Source organism: Podarcis gaigeae (genome assembly GCF_964106915.1).
Source record: "Podarcis gaigeae genome assembly, chromosome: 9".
Classification (NCBI taxonomy): Eukaryota; Metazoa; Chordata; class Lepidosauria; order Squamata; family Lacertidae; genus Podarcis; species Podarcis gaigeae.
Window position 1 is genome coordinate 53,554,494 of NC_139685.1, and position 18,591 is coordinate 53,573,084.

At 42.7% G+C, this 18,591-nt stretch overlaps 1 protein-coding gene across 3 annotated transcripts in view; it reads left to right on the forward strand.

Annotated features, from left to right (window-relative positions):
• Positions 1-18,591, forward strand: part of NDST4 (N-deacetylase and N-sulfotransferase 4) — a 135,609-nt gene that overhangs the window by 75,988 nt on the left and 41,030 nt on the right. For all 3 annotated transcript variants that reach the window (XR_014568343.1, XR_014568344.1, XM_083756451.1), the window contains one exon: positions 4,636-4,764. Coding sequence is in view for 1 of the 3 variants with exons in the window: in XM_083756451.1 (XP_083612577.1) it covers positions 4,636-4,764 (129 nt within the window). In the remaining 2 variants the exon portion in view is untranslated. The remainder of the gene's footprint in view (positions 1-4,635; positions 4,765-18,591) is intronic.

Sequence of the window (18,591 nt, forward strand, 5' to 3'; positions counted from 1 at the left end):
AATACAGTTGGGGGGGAGACAGACCAATAGAGGTGGCTTTTTTAGCCATGGTTTTCTGCCATTTGCTGACAAATTCCTCATTGGTCAAATGTTGGTACAGACCCTTCCCTAGATTAAACACTGAAATCCTGAGCCAATGTCTTAGGGCAGTCCACCACGCTCTAGCTGAAATTGGGCATTCACCAGCTTCCAACAAAAGTACGGAGTTGGGGACGCAGTTAGGTACCTGCAGCAGAGATCGTATAAATTTTGCCAGAAAGCCATCTAGCTTTGGCAGGTCCCCATTATGCCAGACATTTGCTGCATACAGGAGTTGGGAGACGGGCTTTGCGTTGAAAACCCTTAAGGCTGCTGGAACATATTTGCCGCCCTTTGTGAAGAAGAATCTATGTATGGCTAGCTTTGTAATCTCCGCCTTTTGAAGGGAGGTTTGCCAATGGTGCTTCCAAGATCTTGTATGATGGAATGTGAGCCCTAGGTAACTGAAGTATTTTACCTGTTCAAGGTTATGGCCATCCAGCACCCATTTAGACTGGGAGAATCTTCTTTCGAAGACTAAGATTTTAGATTTTTCATAATTAATGGATAAACCATTTCCAGAACAGTAATCAGAAAATTTCCTCAACAGATAATTCAAGCCCGGCCTGGAACGCAAGATGATGGCTGCGTCATCAGCATACAACAACAAAGGGGTCCTTCTCATTCCTATTTTTGGAATGTGTCCATCTGGGTCCATTAAGTTCTCTTCTAGGTCATTTATGAATAGACAAAACAGTGTGGGGGCCAAAATACAACCCTGTCTCACCCCCCTAGTCACCTCGATGCTGTTCGATAGCTGTCCCTGTCGACTGCATCGGACCTGCAGTTTGGTTCCATTGTACAGGGCTTTTATAAGAAAGAGAAGTCGTTTGTCCTGCAAGATCAGATCAGTTTGTCCTGCAAGATCAGGACCATAGCTGGGATCTGGGGATGGAGTCAAATGTGGTTTCAGGTCCATAAAGGCCACGAAGAGTTTACCCTGTAGGTGTCTGGTATACTTCTCAGCTAGGAAGGACAGCATTAGACAATGGTCTGTTGTTGAATGATTCTCACGGAAAGCTGCCTGGGCTTCAGATAGTATATTATGTTCATTTAGAAAAGTTGTCAATTTGCTACTGAGGAAATGGGCATACAGTTTCCCAATTATTGAGAGCAGGCTAATAGGCCTATAATTGGAAGGTACATTTGGGTGGCCTCTCTTAAAGATTGGAACTACTATAGCATGTTTCCAGCTATATGGTACCTTACCAGAGTTATTTACTACCGTAAAGAGTGCTGCCAGAAGCGGAGCCCACCAGTGCTGGTTTGATGTAATCAACTCAGCTGGGATAAAGTCTTTCCCTGGAGCCTTTCCACTCTTCAGATTCCCAATTAATGTATGGACTTCCTCCACAGTAACCGGCCTCCAATTAGGGAGCAGTGACAATTGTGCCCTGTCATCCTCCTGTAAACTGGAAGGGAGGTTTGGATTTTCCATAAATATATTTCTGAAGTGGTTCTCCCAAACCTGAGCTGGAATGACACAGCTGGGGGCTGAGGAACTATTTTTCATTGAGTCGGAGACCAGTTGCCAAAAGAGTTTAGTTTCATTGTTTAGTGAGGCATTCAATAGTAGGGACCAGGAATTTTGTTCGGACTGCCTTTTTTTTGAGGCCAAAAGGGCTTTGTACTCTTTTTTGATTTTGAAATAAGATTGAGGTAAGTAGCTTAATCCAGCGTTTCTATAGGCCAAATAGGCGTTCCTTAAGGCTTCCTTCTTTGTGTGGCACTCTTGGTCAAACCAGCTGCGCCCTTTAGCAGTGCGTGGCTTGCCGGCTGAGTTTATATTAACCGAGACCACATCCTGCAAGGACTCAATGAGATTTTCATAAGCTGTCAGGGAGGAGTCTATTGATAAATTGTTTATTATAATTGATCTTAACTCAATTGCAGTTTGTGAATTCAATCTATTCTCAACTGCAATTGCTATCTCAGGTGTCCATTTTTTCCTACGCAATGCTGGATCATTTGCTTTGACTATATCCTCATGTTCTATGTGAGAGTGCTGAATTGAATTTTGGCCAGTGGTGGAGATGATAAGAGGTAAATGGTCACTTTCAGTCCTATTATCTATTGTGAACTTTTTAATTGATTCGAAGGCCTGTCTGTTAGTTAGACAGTAGTCTACTGTGCTGGCCCCATTTGAATTTATGAATGTGTACTCGCCTTCTCTATCCCCGGGGAATGCCCCATTAGCAATGATCAAATCAAGACTTATTTGTAAAAAAGCCAGACAGAATCCAGCATAGTTGATTTGGCAATCTTTCGAATGTCTACGTGGGGGTGGGTTTAGCAAGAGGGCACTATTTTCCTTTAGATCTCTTAATATTGGGAATTTTATTTCCAGGCTATCATCATTTGAGCCTATTCTGGCATTCATATCTCCCATTAGGTAAAATGGCGAGCCAGGGTACCTAATTTGTAGGGAATGAAGGAAACTATGGATTTTACGCCACGTGCTCTCTATCTGTGTTTGCACTGTATATGGTGGAATATACACTGAAACAAGAATAATACTCTTGGGTTCCATATGCAAGGTGATCCCCAGTGCCAGCTGCTCGAAAACTGAGCACTCAATAACTTGTGACGCCAATTGAGTGGAAACCAGAGTTACTAGGCCCCCCTCGGTCGTCCCCTTCCAAGCGGTTTAGAGGCCTTGATTTCATAGACATCGTGACCGTCGAGAGCTATGTTATCAGTTGCCCAAGTTTCCTGCAGCATTATTATGTCAAAACCTGTTATATATTCACGAAATGGCTCGTCCCCAAGTTTGTTAGCCCAACCCGCTATGTTCCATGAGATAATGTTAAAGCTGCTCGTTCCATAACTGGCTTGGCTTCATTGTGGTGGGGAAATTGTTATCAGCTCTCCCACTGGTTCGGTAATGATGCAACCGTTCTTAGGATATGCATGGTGTTGTTGTTCTCGGGGTTGATTTGCAGCATTTTCCCGATTTCCCGGCATCGACGGTGTTATTTGGATTGCTGGTGCCATCGGGGGGTCTTCGTCAAAGATAATTAAATCTGTCTCTGGCTTTCTATGTGTCCCATTTCCCTTGGGAGGGTCGTCACTTGGCATTGGCTGATCAGATTCCAGTTGGGGTAAAGGGTGGTGAAATTCTGGATCTGCCAAAGGCGTAATAGAGAGTTCTATCTTTGAATTATCTAGATTGGGCTGGCGTTCTTTGTGTGTTTGACCTTTTTGGTCTGATGTTTTCCTCTCCAAGTGAGTGTTGCAGCTGGGTTCACCGCACATAATCATCTTTGACAGCCCTTCCGAATGAATCATGGCCCTGTGGCGAAAACCCTTTGGCAGAGAGGGTGCTGATTGCTTGGGGTTGGTCCGGCTATATGACAAGTTTGGCAGTAGTTGTTTTCGTTCTGTGTCTTTAAAAACACGCCTCAAAACAATATTATAGTCCTGTAAAATGGCCCTATATTTCAGTAGCATTTTAGGGGTAGCTGAGTCAGAAAATGTCAGCGTGAGTCTAGTGTGCTGGGGGTCCGTGCAAAGCAAGTTTATCGCGATCAGAGTGTTGCAATGGATATTTAGTAAAAGCTTAAAGTTTCTCTTCACACTGTCGATTGATTTCCAGTAAGGCAGCATACCATTAAAAGGATATATATCCAGAGCTACTTGAGTACTTTGTAGGATCAGGTCCCTACTTTCGCTTTTGTTGTTTTTAGTATTTGTAGTCTCTTGGTTATCAAGTCCAGGCCGGTTGCACCCCTGTACATGATGGTCTAGAGGGAGGCCAACGCTATGGTCGGTCTCTTTAGTACTGAGTTGGCTATTTTTGGCTGTCAGGAGCACCAACTCTGTCAGGAGAGACATTACCTTTTCTAATTTGATATTAATTTCCTCCACTGTTCTTGCAGTCAGCAGACAGTGGTCCGCGAGTATTTCTGCATAGAGCGGTGCCCCCTCAGATGGTAGTTCATGGGATAATTCATGAGCGCTCATCTCAGCATTCTCCCCTGGGTGATCTCCGCCCATTAAAGCATCCCCACCTACCTGGGAATGAGTTCTGTTTGGTATGGTAGGTTCTGAGTTCTGTGCTTTTACAAAATCGTCCATTTTGCTCTGCTTGCTCTTCTGTGGGCTCCCTTCTGGAGATGAGGCCGGTCGTTTCTTTTTCCTAGGCATTTTCCAGGGATAGAGCAGCTTCTGCTGTAAATCAGGAAGCTCGGCGTCTACCCACGATAGGACGTCTAATCTCCACTCCTGCTGAGCTGGAGCTAATTAGGGCCTTCTCCGGAGCTTTCCAGACTTTCTGTAACTCAGGCCCTTGACCTAAGCTTTGTAAATTAATAGCTGCCAACTAACAAAAATAAAGTACTGAGGCTGATAAAAGCTAATAAAAACTGATAAAAAGCTAGTAGAAACTGATAAAAATAATAAAAACAGCATCAACTGATGCGACGCTACTACTAACGACGACGCCATCTTGGGAATCCCAATCTATGACGTAATAGCAGACCTTCAATTATCAGGGGATCTAGGACATGGAGGAAACACACACACACACATATAGATCTTTTTTGTCTTTATTTTCAGGTGCTCCCTCGACAGACGTGTGGACTTTTCACCCACACAATTTTCTACAAAGAATATCCTGGAGGGCCTCAAGAACTAGACAAAAGTATACGAGGAGGTGAACTGTTTCTTACCATCCTTCTCAACCCCGTATGTACATCCTTTTGTTGTTATACAATTATAGTATAACTGAGATGGTGGTGGTGGTTTTCATTCCAAAACACAAATAAAATCAGTTTGGTCTGAGACTTATATGAGCTGCATCCAGTACAATCACTGTGTCATATTATATTTTTGAATGGTGCTATATATAAAAGATCTCAATATATTATTGTGATTATGATATCGTAGTATTTAAATGTCACTTATTCAAAACACTCCACATGCAACATTTTGTCGTAATGGTCTAATTCAATTTCAATATTATGACCCCCTTTTTACAGATACAAGGTGGGGTGGAAGAACTGAGCTAAGTCTGGCTTCCCTAATATCCTTTAGTGAGTTCACAGCAGGGCATTCAAACCAAGGAATTCACGGTTTGTCTTAGGGTGTGTCTACTTAGAGGTTTTGAATTCACTAGTTTTGACTTCCCAGTTTGTATGCATAGGATTGCAGCCTTAGTGTGGTGTAGTGCCAGTGTGGTGTAGTGGTTAAGAGCGGTAGTCATGTAATCTGGGGAACCGGGTTCGCGTCTCCGCTCCTCCACATACAGCTGCTGGGTGACCTTGGGCCAGTCACACTTCTTTGAAGTCTCTCAGCCCCACTCACCTCACAGAGTGTTTGTTGTGGGGGAGGAAGGGAAAGGAGAATGTTAGCCACTTTGAGACTCCTTAAAGGGAGTGAAAGGCGGGGTATCAAATCCAAACTCTTCTTCAAACTCTTCTTCTTCTTCTTCTTCTTCTTAGCTTCTATGCTACACTAATATTTCATTTTGATATGTGCCTAGTCCTGGATTTATTTCACTTAAGCTCCTCCCATTAACACAGCAGAGCCATTACAATATATTCTGCAACATTGTGTCTCCATTTCCAGTGATAGTATGTCCATAGTATGAGTGCATGTTCTGGAAGTTGGGCAATAGGGGCAGTACAGGATTCCTTTTGGTGTACCGACCTCCCCGCTGCACCAAGGATTCCCTGCCCGAGCTGCTTCTGAAGGGGAGTGAAAGGCGGGATATCAAATCCAAACTCTTCTCTTCTTCTTCTTCTTCAGGTCGTGGCGGATGTTCTCCTGGAGACACCTAGCTTGGTTGTCCTAGGGGATTTTAACATCCATGCCGACACGACCTTACAAGGGGCCGCTCGGGACTTCGTGGAAAGCATGGCCTCCATGGGGCTGTCCCTGAATAAGTCTGGCCCAACCCATAGCCGCGGACATGCCTTGGACCTGGTGTTTACCTCTACGGATGTTGGTGATCTGACACTAAGTAAAAGTGAAACGAAAGAAGTGCCATGGTCAGACCACTTCCTGGTGCAACTGGACTTCTCTGCGACCCATCCCCTCTGCAGGGAGGTCTGACCGATTCGGATGGTCCGCCCGCGCCACTTAATGGAGCCAAATGGTTTCCAGAGAGTGGTAGGGGATGCTTTATCCCATGTTGATGGCCTTTCAGCCGATTCCCTGGTGGCCCGCTGGAATGTGGAGTTAACCAGGGCTATTGACTGTTTGGCTCCGAAGCGCCCTCTCCGATTGCATGGAGCCCGGAGAGCCCCGTGGTTTTCCGCGGATCTGAGGGCAATGAAACAATCGTTGAGACGGCTAGAGCGCCGGTGGCGGATAACTCATTCCGAATCTGACCAGACACAGGTTAGAGCTCAACGTCGAGCCTACCAAGTGGCGATAGCGACGGCGAAGAAGACTTTCTTCACCGCCTCTATTGCATTTGCAGAAAAGAGCAGCAGGAGACTCTTTCAGGTGGTTCACAATTTAGCGGAACCACCTGTAACATCGGGGCCCAGTACGGGCCACATGTTCTCCTGCAATGATTTTGCAAATTTTTTTGCAGATAAAATCGCTCAGATTCGGGAAGAAGTAGACTCCACCGTGGGAGCAGGGCCGGGGTGGGAGAGTGCTAGAGTCCTGTCTGGTCAAGTTGTGTGGGATCAATTCCAATCTGTTACCTCCGAGGATGTGGACAGGCTGCTTGGACGAGTGAAGCCAACCACCTGTCTCCTGGATCCTTGCCCATCCTGGCTTATAAAAGCTAGCCGGGAAGCACTGGGCGATGGGCTTCGTGGGGTGGTGAATGCTTCCCTCCGTGAGGGAGCCTTCCCAGACCCGCTGAAAGAGGCGGTTATTAAACCGCTTCTTAAAAAACCATCTTTAGATGCGGCCACGATGGCCAATTATTGCCCAGTCTCAAACCTTCCATTCTTGGGCAAGGTGATTGAGCGAGTGGTTGCTGAACAACTCCAGGCACGCCTGGAAGAAGCGGACCATTTGGATCCCTTCCAGTCGGGATTCAGGCCTCATCATGGGACTGAAACTGCCTTGGTCGCACTGGTTGATGATCTCCGGCGGGCTAGGGACAAAGGTGAGAGCTGTTTCCTAGTTCTGCTGGATCTCTCAGCGGCGTTTGATACCATCGACCACGACATCCTTCTGGACCGTCTTGAGGGGCTGGGGGCACTGTCATACAGTGGTTCCGCTCCTTCCTCCTGGGCCGTGTTCAGAAAGTGGTGGTGGGGGATGAGTGTTCAGACCCCTGGGCTCTCACTTGTGGTGTGCCCCAGGGTTCTGTCCTCTCCCCCATGCTTTTCAACATTTACATGCAGCCTCTGGGAGAGATCATCAGGAGGTTTGGGCTGGGTGTTCATCAGTATGCAGATGATACCCAGCTCTACCTCTCTTTTAAATCAGAACCAGTGAAGGCGGTGAAGGTCCTGTGTGAGTGTCTGGAAGCGGTTGGAAGATGGATGGCGGCTAACAGATTGAGGTTGAATCCTGACAAGACAGAAGTACTGTTTTTGGGGGACAGGAGGCGGGCAGGTGTGGAGGATTCCCTGGTCCTGAATGGGGTAACTGTGCCCCTGAAGGACCAGGTGCGCAGCCTGGGAGTCATTTTGGACTCACAGCTGTCCATGGAGGCACAGGTCAAATCTGTATCCAGGGCAGCTGTTTACCAGCTCCATCTGGTACGTAGGCTAAGACCCTATCTGCCTGCAGACTGTCTCGCCAGAGTGGTACATGCTCTGGTTATCTCCCGCTTGGACTACTGCAATGCGCTCTACGTGGGGCTACCTTTGAAGGTGACCCGGAAACTACAACTAATCCAGAATGCGGCAGCTAGACTGGTGACTGGGAGCGGCCGCCGAGACCATATAACACCGGTCTTGAAAGACCTACATTGGCTCCCAGTACGTTTCCGAGCACAATTCAAAGTGTTGGTGCTGACCTTTAAAGCCCTAAATGGCCTCGGTCCAGTATATCTGAAGGAGCGTCTCCTCCCCCATCGTTCTGCCCGGACACTGAGGTCCAGCTCCGAGGGCCTTCTGGCAGTTCCCTCACTGCGAGAAGCCAAGTTACAGGGAACCAGGCAGAGGGCCTTCTCGGTAGTGGCGCCCGCCCTGTGGAACGCCCTCCCATCAGATGTCAAAGTGATAAACAACTACCTGACATGTAGAAGACATCTGAAGGCAGCCCTGTTCAGGGAAGTTTTTAATATGTGACATTTTAGTGTATTTCTCATCTCTGTTGGAAGCCGCCCAGAGTGGCTGGGGAAACCCAGCCAGATGGGCGGGGTACAAATAAATTATTATTATTATTATTATTATTATTATTATTATTATTATTATTATTATTAAAAAATCTAAATTTGAGTATGTGTTTTCCTGCCCTGCAGAAGTGCCCACTCTTTCTTCCTAGACTGAATAAAGTCCAGGCATTTAGAATTTTGTATTGTAGGAAATACACCCAAGCGGAAAGGTTAACAGGAACTAAAAGACTGGGAGAGACCTCAACATAATTGAAGTATGTTCCATGAACCACCCACATAAAGTAACAGAATAAATCTGTATATTCCTCCATTGTGGGAAGCAAAGCAAAACATAAACCAGTGTTTCCCAACAGGGGAGCCCAGGATATTCCAAGGGGGCCACAGGTGAAAATTGTGTAAATAGAGGGCTTTCCTGTTTCAGCAATATTTCATTCTGTCCCTATCATTTTATACAGTTGTATTTTGTATAAATTATAAAAATTATAAATAAAATAATGTTCTATTTACAAACAAAATATTTAAATAGCTACCTTCCTACAGGTAGGATGGGGGAGGGTACATGATATCGCCAGGATTTTTGTTATGGAGCAGGCTTTTGTTAAGGGGGGCAGAAACTCAAATATGTAATGATTCGTATTGATTTTTACTTATGGGCGTCTGCTGCCCTCCTGGGCTACATCCATGGGGGGGCATAGGAAGGAAACAAGGTCGAAAGGGGACCACAGCTGGAAAAAGGTTGGTTTCAGGTTATCATATTATATAGGAGAATAGCATTCCTGCCATGAGCAGGGATGAATTTGTTCCACCGCCACCCCTTACCTGAAGGAGACTCTGAAAGGAATTTCTGCAAAGGGAAGGGGTAAGGTCACCTGAGGCAAGGTGACCAATCACAGGAAAGCAAACCAGGCCAATTTAGGGCTGCTTTGATTCCTCTCATCCTCTCTTTTACTTATGCTCAGGTTGAGCAAGGTTGAGCAATGATAGATAGAAAACAGCAAGAGCTATAGGCACCATCAAGCCAATAACTTCCCCTGATTTCCCCCTCAGCAGCTACCCTCACATTAATATATTATTCACACAGCTTCTCTCACAAGGAGCACAATAAGTTAATAAAGGCTCACTTCAGAATAGCCTTGAGATAAGTGCCAATTAAGAGATAATTAACTTGAGTTAAAAGGTTGCATGATTGTCCCACCAACGATTTACCAAACAAGCTTAATATGAATAGCTGCAAGCTTGTTTGTTTGTTTACAAATTCCTTCAAAATCCCACTAAAAATAAAGCTGTCCTTGGCAACATGTCGCCATGTGCAAAATGCCACTCCCTTTATATACTTTCCGGTACAGAATTTTTCCAAACTTTATAATACAGCACTTTAAAAAAATATATGCGGACGAGATGGTTGGACAGTGTTCTTGAAGCTACCAGCATGAGTTTGACCAAACTGCAGGAGGCAGTGGAAGATAGGAGTGCCTGGCGTGCTCTGGTCCATGGGGTCACGAAGAGTTGGACACGACTAAACGACTAAACAACAACAATGATCTCCATGACTTCTTCTTTATTCAGTTTTTATTTTCTAACCCATGTACACTTTTGATTGCCTTGGGTGGTTCTTCTGGATGAGCCCCTTTCAAACTGGTAAGGCACACCGTTAGCTGGAACAAAAGGCTTAAAGCAGATGGACCTTTAATTAACTCTTTAAGCAATGAACATTGGCGATACATTACCACCACCAACCTTCTAACAGCTCTTACAGTATACAATTTGAGGGCTTTATTGGGGTGGTTGTAGACAGCCCTCTATTTGAAAAGCTGCACAGTTCAAGTTGAGTTTAAAGATAAAAGAGCCACAGGAAGGGAGATCAGGGATCTTGAAGTTGCCCATCAACAGTTATCACCTGGACTACACTGAGGAAGCACACAGGTCCAGGTGATAATTGTTGTCATGCATTTTCTATTTTTTGGTGATCCATAGGCAGCTACCCTAAGCTTTACTCCCTGACCCCATGATCTAAAGGCCTTTTTCTGCAGTTGGTTCTCTGTAGGAGATAGATTACCTCATGCTGGTCACAAGCTTGCCTCTTCTTTCAATCTTCACTATTTTTGCAAGCTGTATGTTCTTCTGCCTGACATAAATATCGTATGTTTCTTAATTTTCATTGCTTAGTTGCTTTGTTCTTTAAAAGTACACTCAACTTACTCTGAAAGTATATGAATATGGTAACCACACCTCCATGTTTATATGTTATCACAGTCACTCATTCCTTTGTACTTAGAATGTATCATGTTATTTTATGATAACTGACTTATAATGAAATGCCCTATTTATCAAAAATATTGGGCATTGAGCAATAGTGATATTATAATTCTTGTTTGCCAGTTTATCAATTTTATCATCTGATCCTGAGGCTTGTCAATGAACTTGCTATTTCTTCACTCCATTTACATGCCTTCTTAAAATACCATCATTTATCAGTCAAGCTGAGTCAGTTTTTCACTTTCACCACCCACCAGATCTTTGGATTTTCAACGTTCCATTCATCCCAGCACAGTTAGGAAGTGATATTTGTGATACCTTAAAATAATGTGCTCATATCCAAATCCCACTTGCACAAATGGGACTTACACTTTCTCTCCCTGTGCACCCCCAAAATCTTGGGAAGTCTTGGGAAAACTCTTGAATAGACTGGGAGGGTGTGGAGCTGCAATGGGGGGGGCAGAAAGGGTTATTCCATTGTGTCCATTGGCATCAGATCTCACCCATACTAGCCCCATTAAATGTCCCACTAATTTAAGACCTCCAGCAAGAGTTGCCCATGTGTATATGTTACTTGATTTAAAGGTTATGAATAAACTGAGCTCTTGATGAGTATTTTTTCTAGGCCCAGACTTTTTAAACTTCTTCTGCTAGCTGTTTCTGTTCTTCACACAGTTACATAAGTAGATGTATTTCTGTCCTGTCCTTTTTCTGGACTGTTTCCAGTGCTCTCAGGGAGTTGGTCTTATGTTCCACAAAATATCCCAATTTCCAGTTGTCCAGAATAATTTTATTTTAAAGTGCAAGAAATTCTATTGGGATAGACAAAATTTTAGCTTAAAAAAAGTAGGTCATCATTTAAGTATGTGTTGTGGAGTCTAGTTTTAGACACCTATATATTAAAATGATGATGTCTGGACTTCAGGAATAAAGCATGGTTTGACTTCAAAGAGATTTAGAGTAGATTCAGATATTCGGAGCACTTTTATTGAATAAATGTTAAGTATAAGAGTACCTATACCTCAGTGTAAAGAGAACTGCTCTTTCTGAACTCTGCTTTTATTATTTAGAAGACATTTCTGTCTCCAAACTTGCTTATCACTGTCTCTACACTATGATTAGAAAATGTTCATTCCTTGACCAAGCCTTTGCTTCACTCTAATCCTTTCCAATGTACCTTCACTTCCTGCTTAAGCTTCTTATGATTTCCCCTGAACTACAGCTTGCTGAAGTTTCTGAAGTTCTGAATTCTGAAACTAGATTTCTGACTTATTTGATGTAATAGCACGCTGAAGCCCTTGATTGATTCACCATTTCAAGCATGCCATGACAAAAATTTTCAAACAGCTTGCTCTTAAAATGGCAAGTTTCTTTTTCTTTTTGCTAATACCCTGCATTTCCTCCAAGGAGCTTACAACAAGAGTTTCTCATCTAGGCACTGGCCAAGGTGCTGAAGCTTGCATCCTATGCTTTCAGACCATCTCTGCAGTCTCACCATGTTTCTCCTTGAGCAAGCTTTCACAAAGGGGAAGAGAGACTGTGGCCCACTTGAATCCCCAAAAGAAATTGCTGGCATTGAGAGAAACTTTGCAGAGCAGTGTTCACAGCAGCACGCCATAATATATCTTGAGTAAATTTACCCAAGGGATGCGGGTGGCGCTGTGGGTTAAACCACAGAGCCTAGGGCTTGCCGACCAGAAGGTCAGCAGTTCGAATCCCCGTGACGGGGTGAGCTTCCATTGCTCGGTCCCTGCTCCTGCCAACCTAGTACTTCAGAAGCACGTCAAAGTGCAAGAAGATAAATAGGTACCGCTCCGGCGGGAAGGTAAACGGTGTTTCCGTGCGCTGCTCTGGTTCACCAGAAGTGGCTTAGTCATGCTGGCCACATGACCCAGAAGCTGTACGCCGGCTCCCTCAGCCAATAAAGCAAGATGAGTGCCACAACGCCAGAGTCGGTCAAGACTGGACCTAATGGTCAGGGGTCCCTTTACCTTTACTTTTTAAATTTACCCAAGAGAAGGCCTTGAAGAAGTCGAAGCATTTTCACTTGAAATCTAGTAGACAATGATCCCTGTGATGCCTGTTTTCTTAACTGTTCTGTCCTGTTGATTGGAACATTCATGTTCTGCATGAAATGTCATACTTTCCAGCCATTCTCCACAAAATTATCTCTAGCCCATCTGCCCCGTTCTTTAGGGGTCTTTTTATGGTCTTCAGTTTGAAAAGACTAGTCATTAACATTGCACTGTTCCAAATAACAGTCTTTGTCTGAACAAGGAACTTTTTATGACATTATTTTTGACGCCATCCTTTAAAACAGGGAATGATGTGGTATCTTATGAATGTTGCTGGACTCCCATGAGGCATAGCCAGCAAAGGGCCAGACCTTATGATGGTTGTGGTGTACACAAAAAAAGTGGAGGTTACCATGTTGACTACAGCTGCTTTCGAGACACTTTGATATTTTATGATGTTTTTATATGTGTTGGAAGCAGCCCAGAGTGGCTGGGAAAACCCTGCCAGATAGGTGGGGTGTAAATAACCTCTAACTCTGTAGAGCAGATTTAGGAGGCACATAGGGGCATGCAGTGAGAGGAGAAGGGGAGGGAAGTTCTTTGTGAAGCCAAGAGTGCTTGCACTAACTCTAGTGCAGTGTTTCCCAACCTTGGGTCTCTAGCTGTTTTTGGACTACACTTCCCATCATCCCTAACCACTGATCTTGCTCGCTAAGTATGATGGGAGTTGTAGTCCAAAAACAGCTGGAGACCCAAGGTTGGGAAACACTGCTCTAGTGGCTAGAGAGTTAGATACTGCCCAAAGATTTTAACAAATGCTAAAATACAATTAAGGTTGGAGCATTTTGTACATCAGGCAAAGGAATCCCAAAGGGTGGGTTATTGCAATATCATGAATAAGCAACAGGACAACCAGGAGGGCATGATCTGTAAAACCTAACCTCAATTTGCAGGTAGATTTGAGCTTTTAATTGAGGTGTGTTGGAATCATTAATGCTGGGTAATTGGCAAAATGAATTCTTAGCAACACATCCCTGGGCTGCACACCTCTCTCCTAAAACCAGGGTGTATTTTCCCTGAGAGCCCTCACCAACTCATCAACATAACCTCCTGCCATTATTGTATTTTCTAACTGTACACACTCTGCGAGGGAAATAGAAAATAAATTCAGCTGAGTGGGTTAGACAGCCAAAGCAGTCAAGGAAATTAGATTTAATATCCTGATTAGGACAAAATAGCTGAGTATTTGGCTGCAGGTTTATAATTTAAGATTGAATTGCAGTGTCAGCAGCATTTACCATTCATTTGGAGAGGGATGTATATACTAGTATATCTTCCCAGCAGTCTAGAAGGCATTCAGCTTGGAGGACAGTAGTATGGTCATTGTATCATTAACATTTCACTGAGAGAGATATTGAATAATGCTATAGTTATCCAGAGGAATAACAATAGGTAATGTATTCAATAAATAATAGTGCATTAGGGGGGGGGGAGAGAAGCAGGGAAATCTAGAGTTGCATGCACAGATGATAGCATGCATTATTCCTGAAGGACAGCATTTATGTAGATAATTTAACTGGCTGAATTACACTTGGCATGAATAGAGACCCACAGAGCAATATATCATGAGACATTGTCAAAGCTAAATTCCATTATCTGTCACTGGAGGATAGCATGTTCCGCAGTTACGAAAGTATTGATCCAATAGATTTCTTTACAAAGCGCACGCAAATGCAACAGGTCACTGGGCAATTATCTTTAGGCTAAGACGCTGACTGAGCTTGGGACGGCACCCAGTGGAGTTTTAAAAGTTGTGGCTCTGTTCAATGAACAGGCATACCTTTTGCATTCGCTCTGCGGCATGCGCTGGAAAATTACTGGGTTGGATGATTTAGAATACAGGTTTTCAAAGCCTCAAGTAATGTCTTGATTTATAGTTGTGTCTTAAGAAAATTTTGAAGAATCAGCAGTGCAAAGTATAAAGGGGGACCAAGTGAATTATCTAGACTTCCAAAACTGCTATTACAACCAGTTAAACTCTGCATGACATCTCCCAAATGGAGTGTAAATAAAAATGCTGCCTACGTGAAAATAACTCTTGGTTTCAAATTCCTTCTCCATTATCTAATAGAAATTTTGTATTTCACTGAAATTCCCAGGTCTGTTCTCTCTGTTGCCCCCCAGTTTGGTTAAGCCTTTGGCAATTTAGCCCATTTAGGCCAACTCTAATTCGTAAATCTGTTCAAGTAGCAGTTCTGGCTGTAAAAATGTCTGTTTACCATATCGTATTTTGCTACTGTATGTGTATAAACAGTTGATCAACTGGCTGAAATGCTTCTCTATCCCAGTCTGGTTGTTTTAATAGTATATCTTGTGCAAATTCAAAATTATGTTTCTCAACAGTGGCTTTGAAATGGCTGAGCAATTTTTATGCTGAACCAGAATTTTTAAAACCTTATTATGCAGTATAATGGCAAGAAAATCATTAATATTTGTATAACCATCACTTTTTGAAATACCAGATAAGTACCAGAGTTTTATGTATATCTGATGACTGAATAATATTCATAGACAAATGCAGCAATATTGTTCAAGTTCCTGGCACTGATCTCCTACATGTGTATCTATGGAATTGAATGCCTTGGATGTTTGTGTTTTTTTTTAAAAAAATCAGCAGCTTCAGGCTGTTTGCATTAAGGCCTTATCAAAATGCAGAACAGCAGCAAACTGCAAGGTTTAATCAGATTATTATGATAGGTATTATTTTCCTAACAACAAGCAATTATATCATTATTATGACACATGAAACATTTCTATCACCCAAATACTGCACCAGATGGAATTTTGCATCTAACACATATTTAAAAAGAGGAGACTTAACAGCAAGTAAGAACCTTAACAAAATCTGTACACCATGTATAAATAAATGTATTTGGGGGAAAATAACAGCTAGCACATTTACCTAATTGTAACATTAAATCTACAGCCTTATAGCTGATCCTCAAAGCTCAACTGGTTTAAAACTTGTTGGTTAAACCCTGGTTGCTGACCTACATGTAGTGTCTCCCTTCCAGAAGACAAAACCAGGGCAATAACAGCTGCAAACAAACCAGACAGGACAACATTCTGGGATTTAAAATTGGCCACACAGCCCCCGAATATTGACACAAATGACTTGGACAGACATTTTGAAATGTCCATCATATTGGCATCTGTCCCATCAGTTCTCTCCAAACTTTAGCAAAGTTACATTTCAGCAAACTTATCTAACAAAGGCCACTTGGCCACACACACAAACATCATTTTGTCCAGGGCTGCTTACTAAGCAACATTTCTGTTTCCCTTTCCTCACTAACCCTGGAAACTATTTCAGTTTCAATGTTGATACTTTCCTTTCGGTGCTTTTCCCCCCTAGAAAAATAGGTTCCAGTACTCACCATGTTACAACTTGTTACAGTAAGTGCCACACTTTTTAACAACAAAAAAGAGGTGCCAGTACTAAGTATCCTTGAGTATCCTCTGAAAAAAAAGCACTGTTTCCTTCCCCCTTGTTTTAACAGTACATGAAGATATTCTGGCAGCAATTCAATCAAGGGTGCCATCAGGCAGCAGGACTTGGGGGCTGACGTCCCAGATCTTACTCAGGAGGAGGGTCCTGACAAGTAGGAAGTTTGGCTTTCTGAATTTTGAAGTTAGTGAACTGCTGCACATTATTTTCTAAAGAGTTGAATCTCTAGAAGACCATTAAGTCCTGACGAAGCCTAAAACTACCCAACTGGAGCACTGAATCTAGCTGTTTCAGGAGGAAGGATGTCTACATGTACTATAAACTTTTAGTACAATATGCAAAGTTGTCATTTTTTCTAAGACTTTATCTGTGAGGCTACAAGAACAGTATGTTAAGGAAAAAATTGTTAAGAATGACACGAACACAGATGTGATAGTGTCAATTGCTGCAGCTTTAGAGATACATCAGAGGTGATGATCATATCCATTTTCATGTATTAATTATCCCAATGTTTTCTGTGTATTCCACTTCCCATGTATTCTGTCATCTGTCCTCCTTAGTATTTTAATTTCCTGCCATTTTCGTTTCAGCCGTAAAATCACTTGCATCTCTTTCCCCTTCCTTTATATCCCCCTTATCTGTTCTCTTTCAAGCTTGAACATTATTGTGGTTCATAGCTTTTGGAGCAGGAAGATCAATTTTCACTACCCAGTGCAATTTCAGGGCTACTCACAGCATCAGAAACATCCCAGTTGGAATAAAGTACTGCTTTAGTATGCACTGGAATATACAACTTTTGTAACAATAACCACACAAGAATTTATCCCCATGTTGTTTTGAATATTTAACTCTGGTATCATTCAGGATTAGCCCGTCTCGGGGACTTAACAACCCTTTATTATTTGCCCATTCTCAGTACGACAATGCAACAGTTGCATAACCTTGAAATGCAGAGCAAAAAGAAACAGATTGATATAATTAACATTCTCTTTGAAGACTGCATTAAAAAGTCAAAATATTCATTTTGTGAATAAACATTTACTTTGTAAATATATCCAGTCGGGATTATGGGACTAATGATGATGTTTGATAATAATATTTGTTGGTAATAGAATTCAATTTGCAATTTCTGTCTTTTTCATTTATCATGAAATAATTCTATATATATCTATATCTATCTATCTATCTATCTATCTATAGATATATATCGATATATCGATATAGATATAGATATAGATAGATATATAGATACGTATATAACTTATTCTACTAGCTGCATGCATGTAGAGTAGCGTTCCCCAACCTGGTGCACTCTCTCTGTGTGTGTTTTATATAAGAGATAAAATTCCCATCAATCTTAGCCAGCACACCCAGTTTGGCAGGAGTTGATGGATGTAGCTGTCAGAAACATCTGGAGGGCACCAGTTTGAGGAAGGCTGATGCATGCCCATTCATAAAATTGTGAACGTACCAGTCCTCTATTTGGAAGGGGAGTTAATTCTGCCTCACTACGCGCTGAATGCATAAGGGATGCGGGTGGCGCTGTGGGTTAAACCACAGAACCTAGGACTTGCCGATCAGAAGGTCAGCGGTTCCAATCCCCGTGATGGGGTGAGCTCTCATTGCTTGGTCCCTGCTCCTGCCAACCTAGCAGTTTGAAAGCACGTCAAAGTGAAAGTAGATACGTTCTGTTCTAGGTGGGAAGGTAAATGGTGTTTCCGTGCACTACTCTGGTTCGCCAGAAGCAGCTTAGTCATGCTGGCCACATGACCTGGAAGCTGTACGCCGGCTCCCTCCACCATTAAAGCGAGATGAGCGCTGCAACCCCAGAGTCAGTCACCACTGGACCTAATGGTCAGGGGTCCCTTTACCTTTACCTTTATGCGCTGAACTGCTGATTGACCTTGCTGGCATTATGTGTCCTGGATCTAAGCCATCTATATTGAAAACAATGTATTTAGGATTGAGATGTGAGGCTTGACATCTCCTATGCCTTTATGAGCAAGTCGATTCCTCATTTCCCTCCCCCTCAAAAAATATTTGCTCAACTTTTAAAAACAATTCCCCAAAATGATTTTCTATGTTGGTAATTCATTACAATAAAGATTCAAATATAATAAAATAGAACCATTTCGATGACAACTAAACTAGACCCTATAAATCATCCTTTTTATGCACCAGATATTTACTTGACATAATAACTGTTAGCAGGCAGACTACTTAATTCAGTCATGCTGACAGTTAAGACATTTACTTCAGGATTTTTTTCCTAGTGTTTAAGTGTTGTAATTTTACCAGCTATTAAAACTAATAAAATTCAGAGTTTGATTCAAAACCATTCCAAAGAAATACAAAAGCCTATTTCTATAAAAATTAGAAGGAAGTTGCCAAGACTTTTGCCCCAAATATTCCAAGTTTCGTGCATCAAAGATGAAAGAAAAAGAGCAACACTTGGTCTTAATAGGCATGGGCCACTTGACACA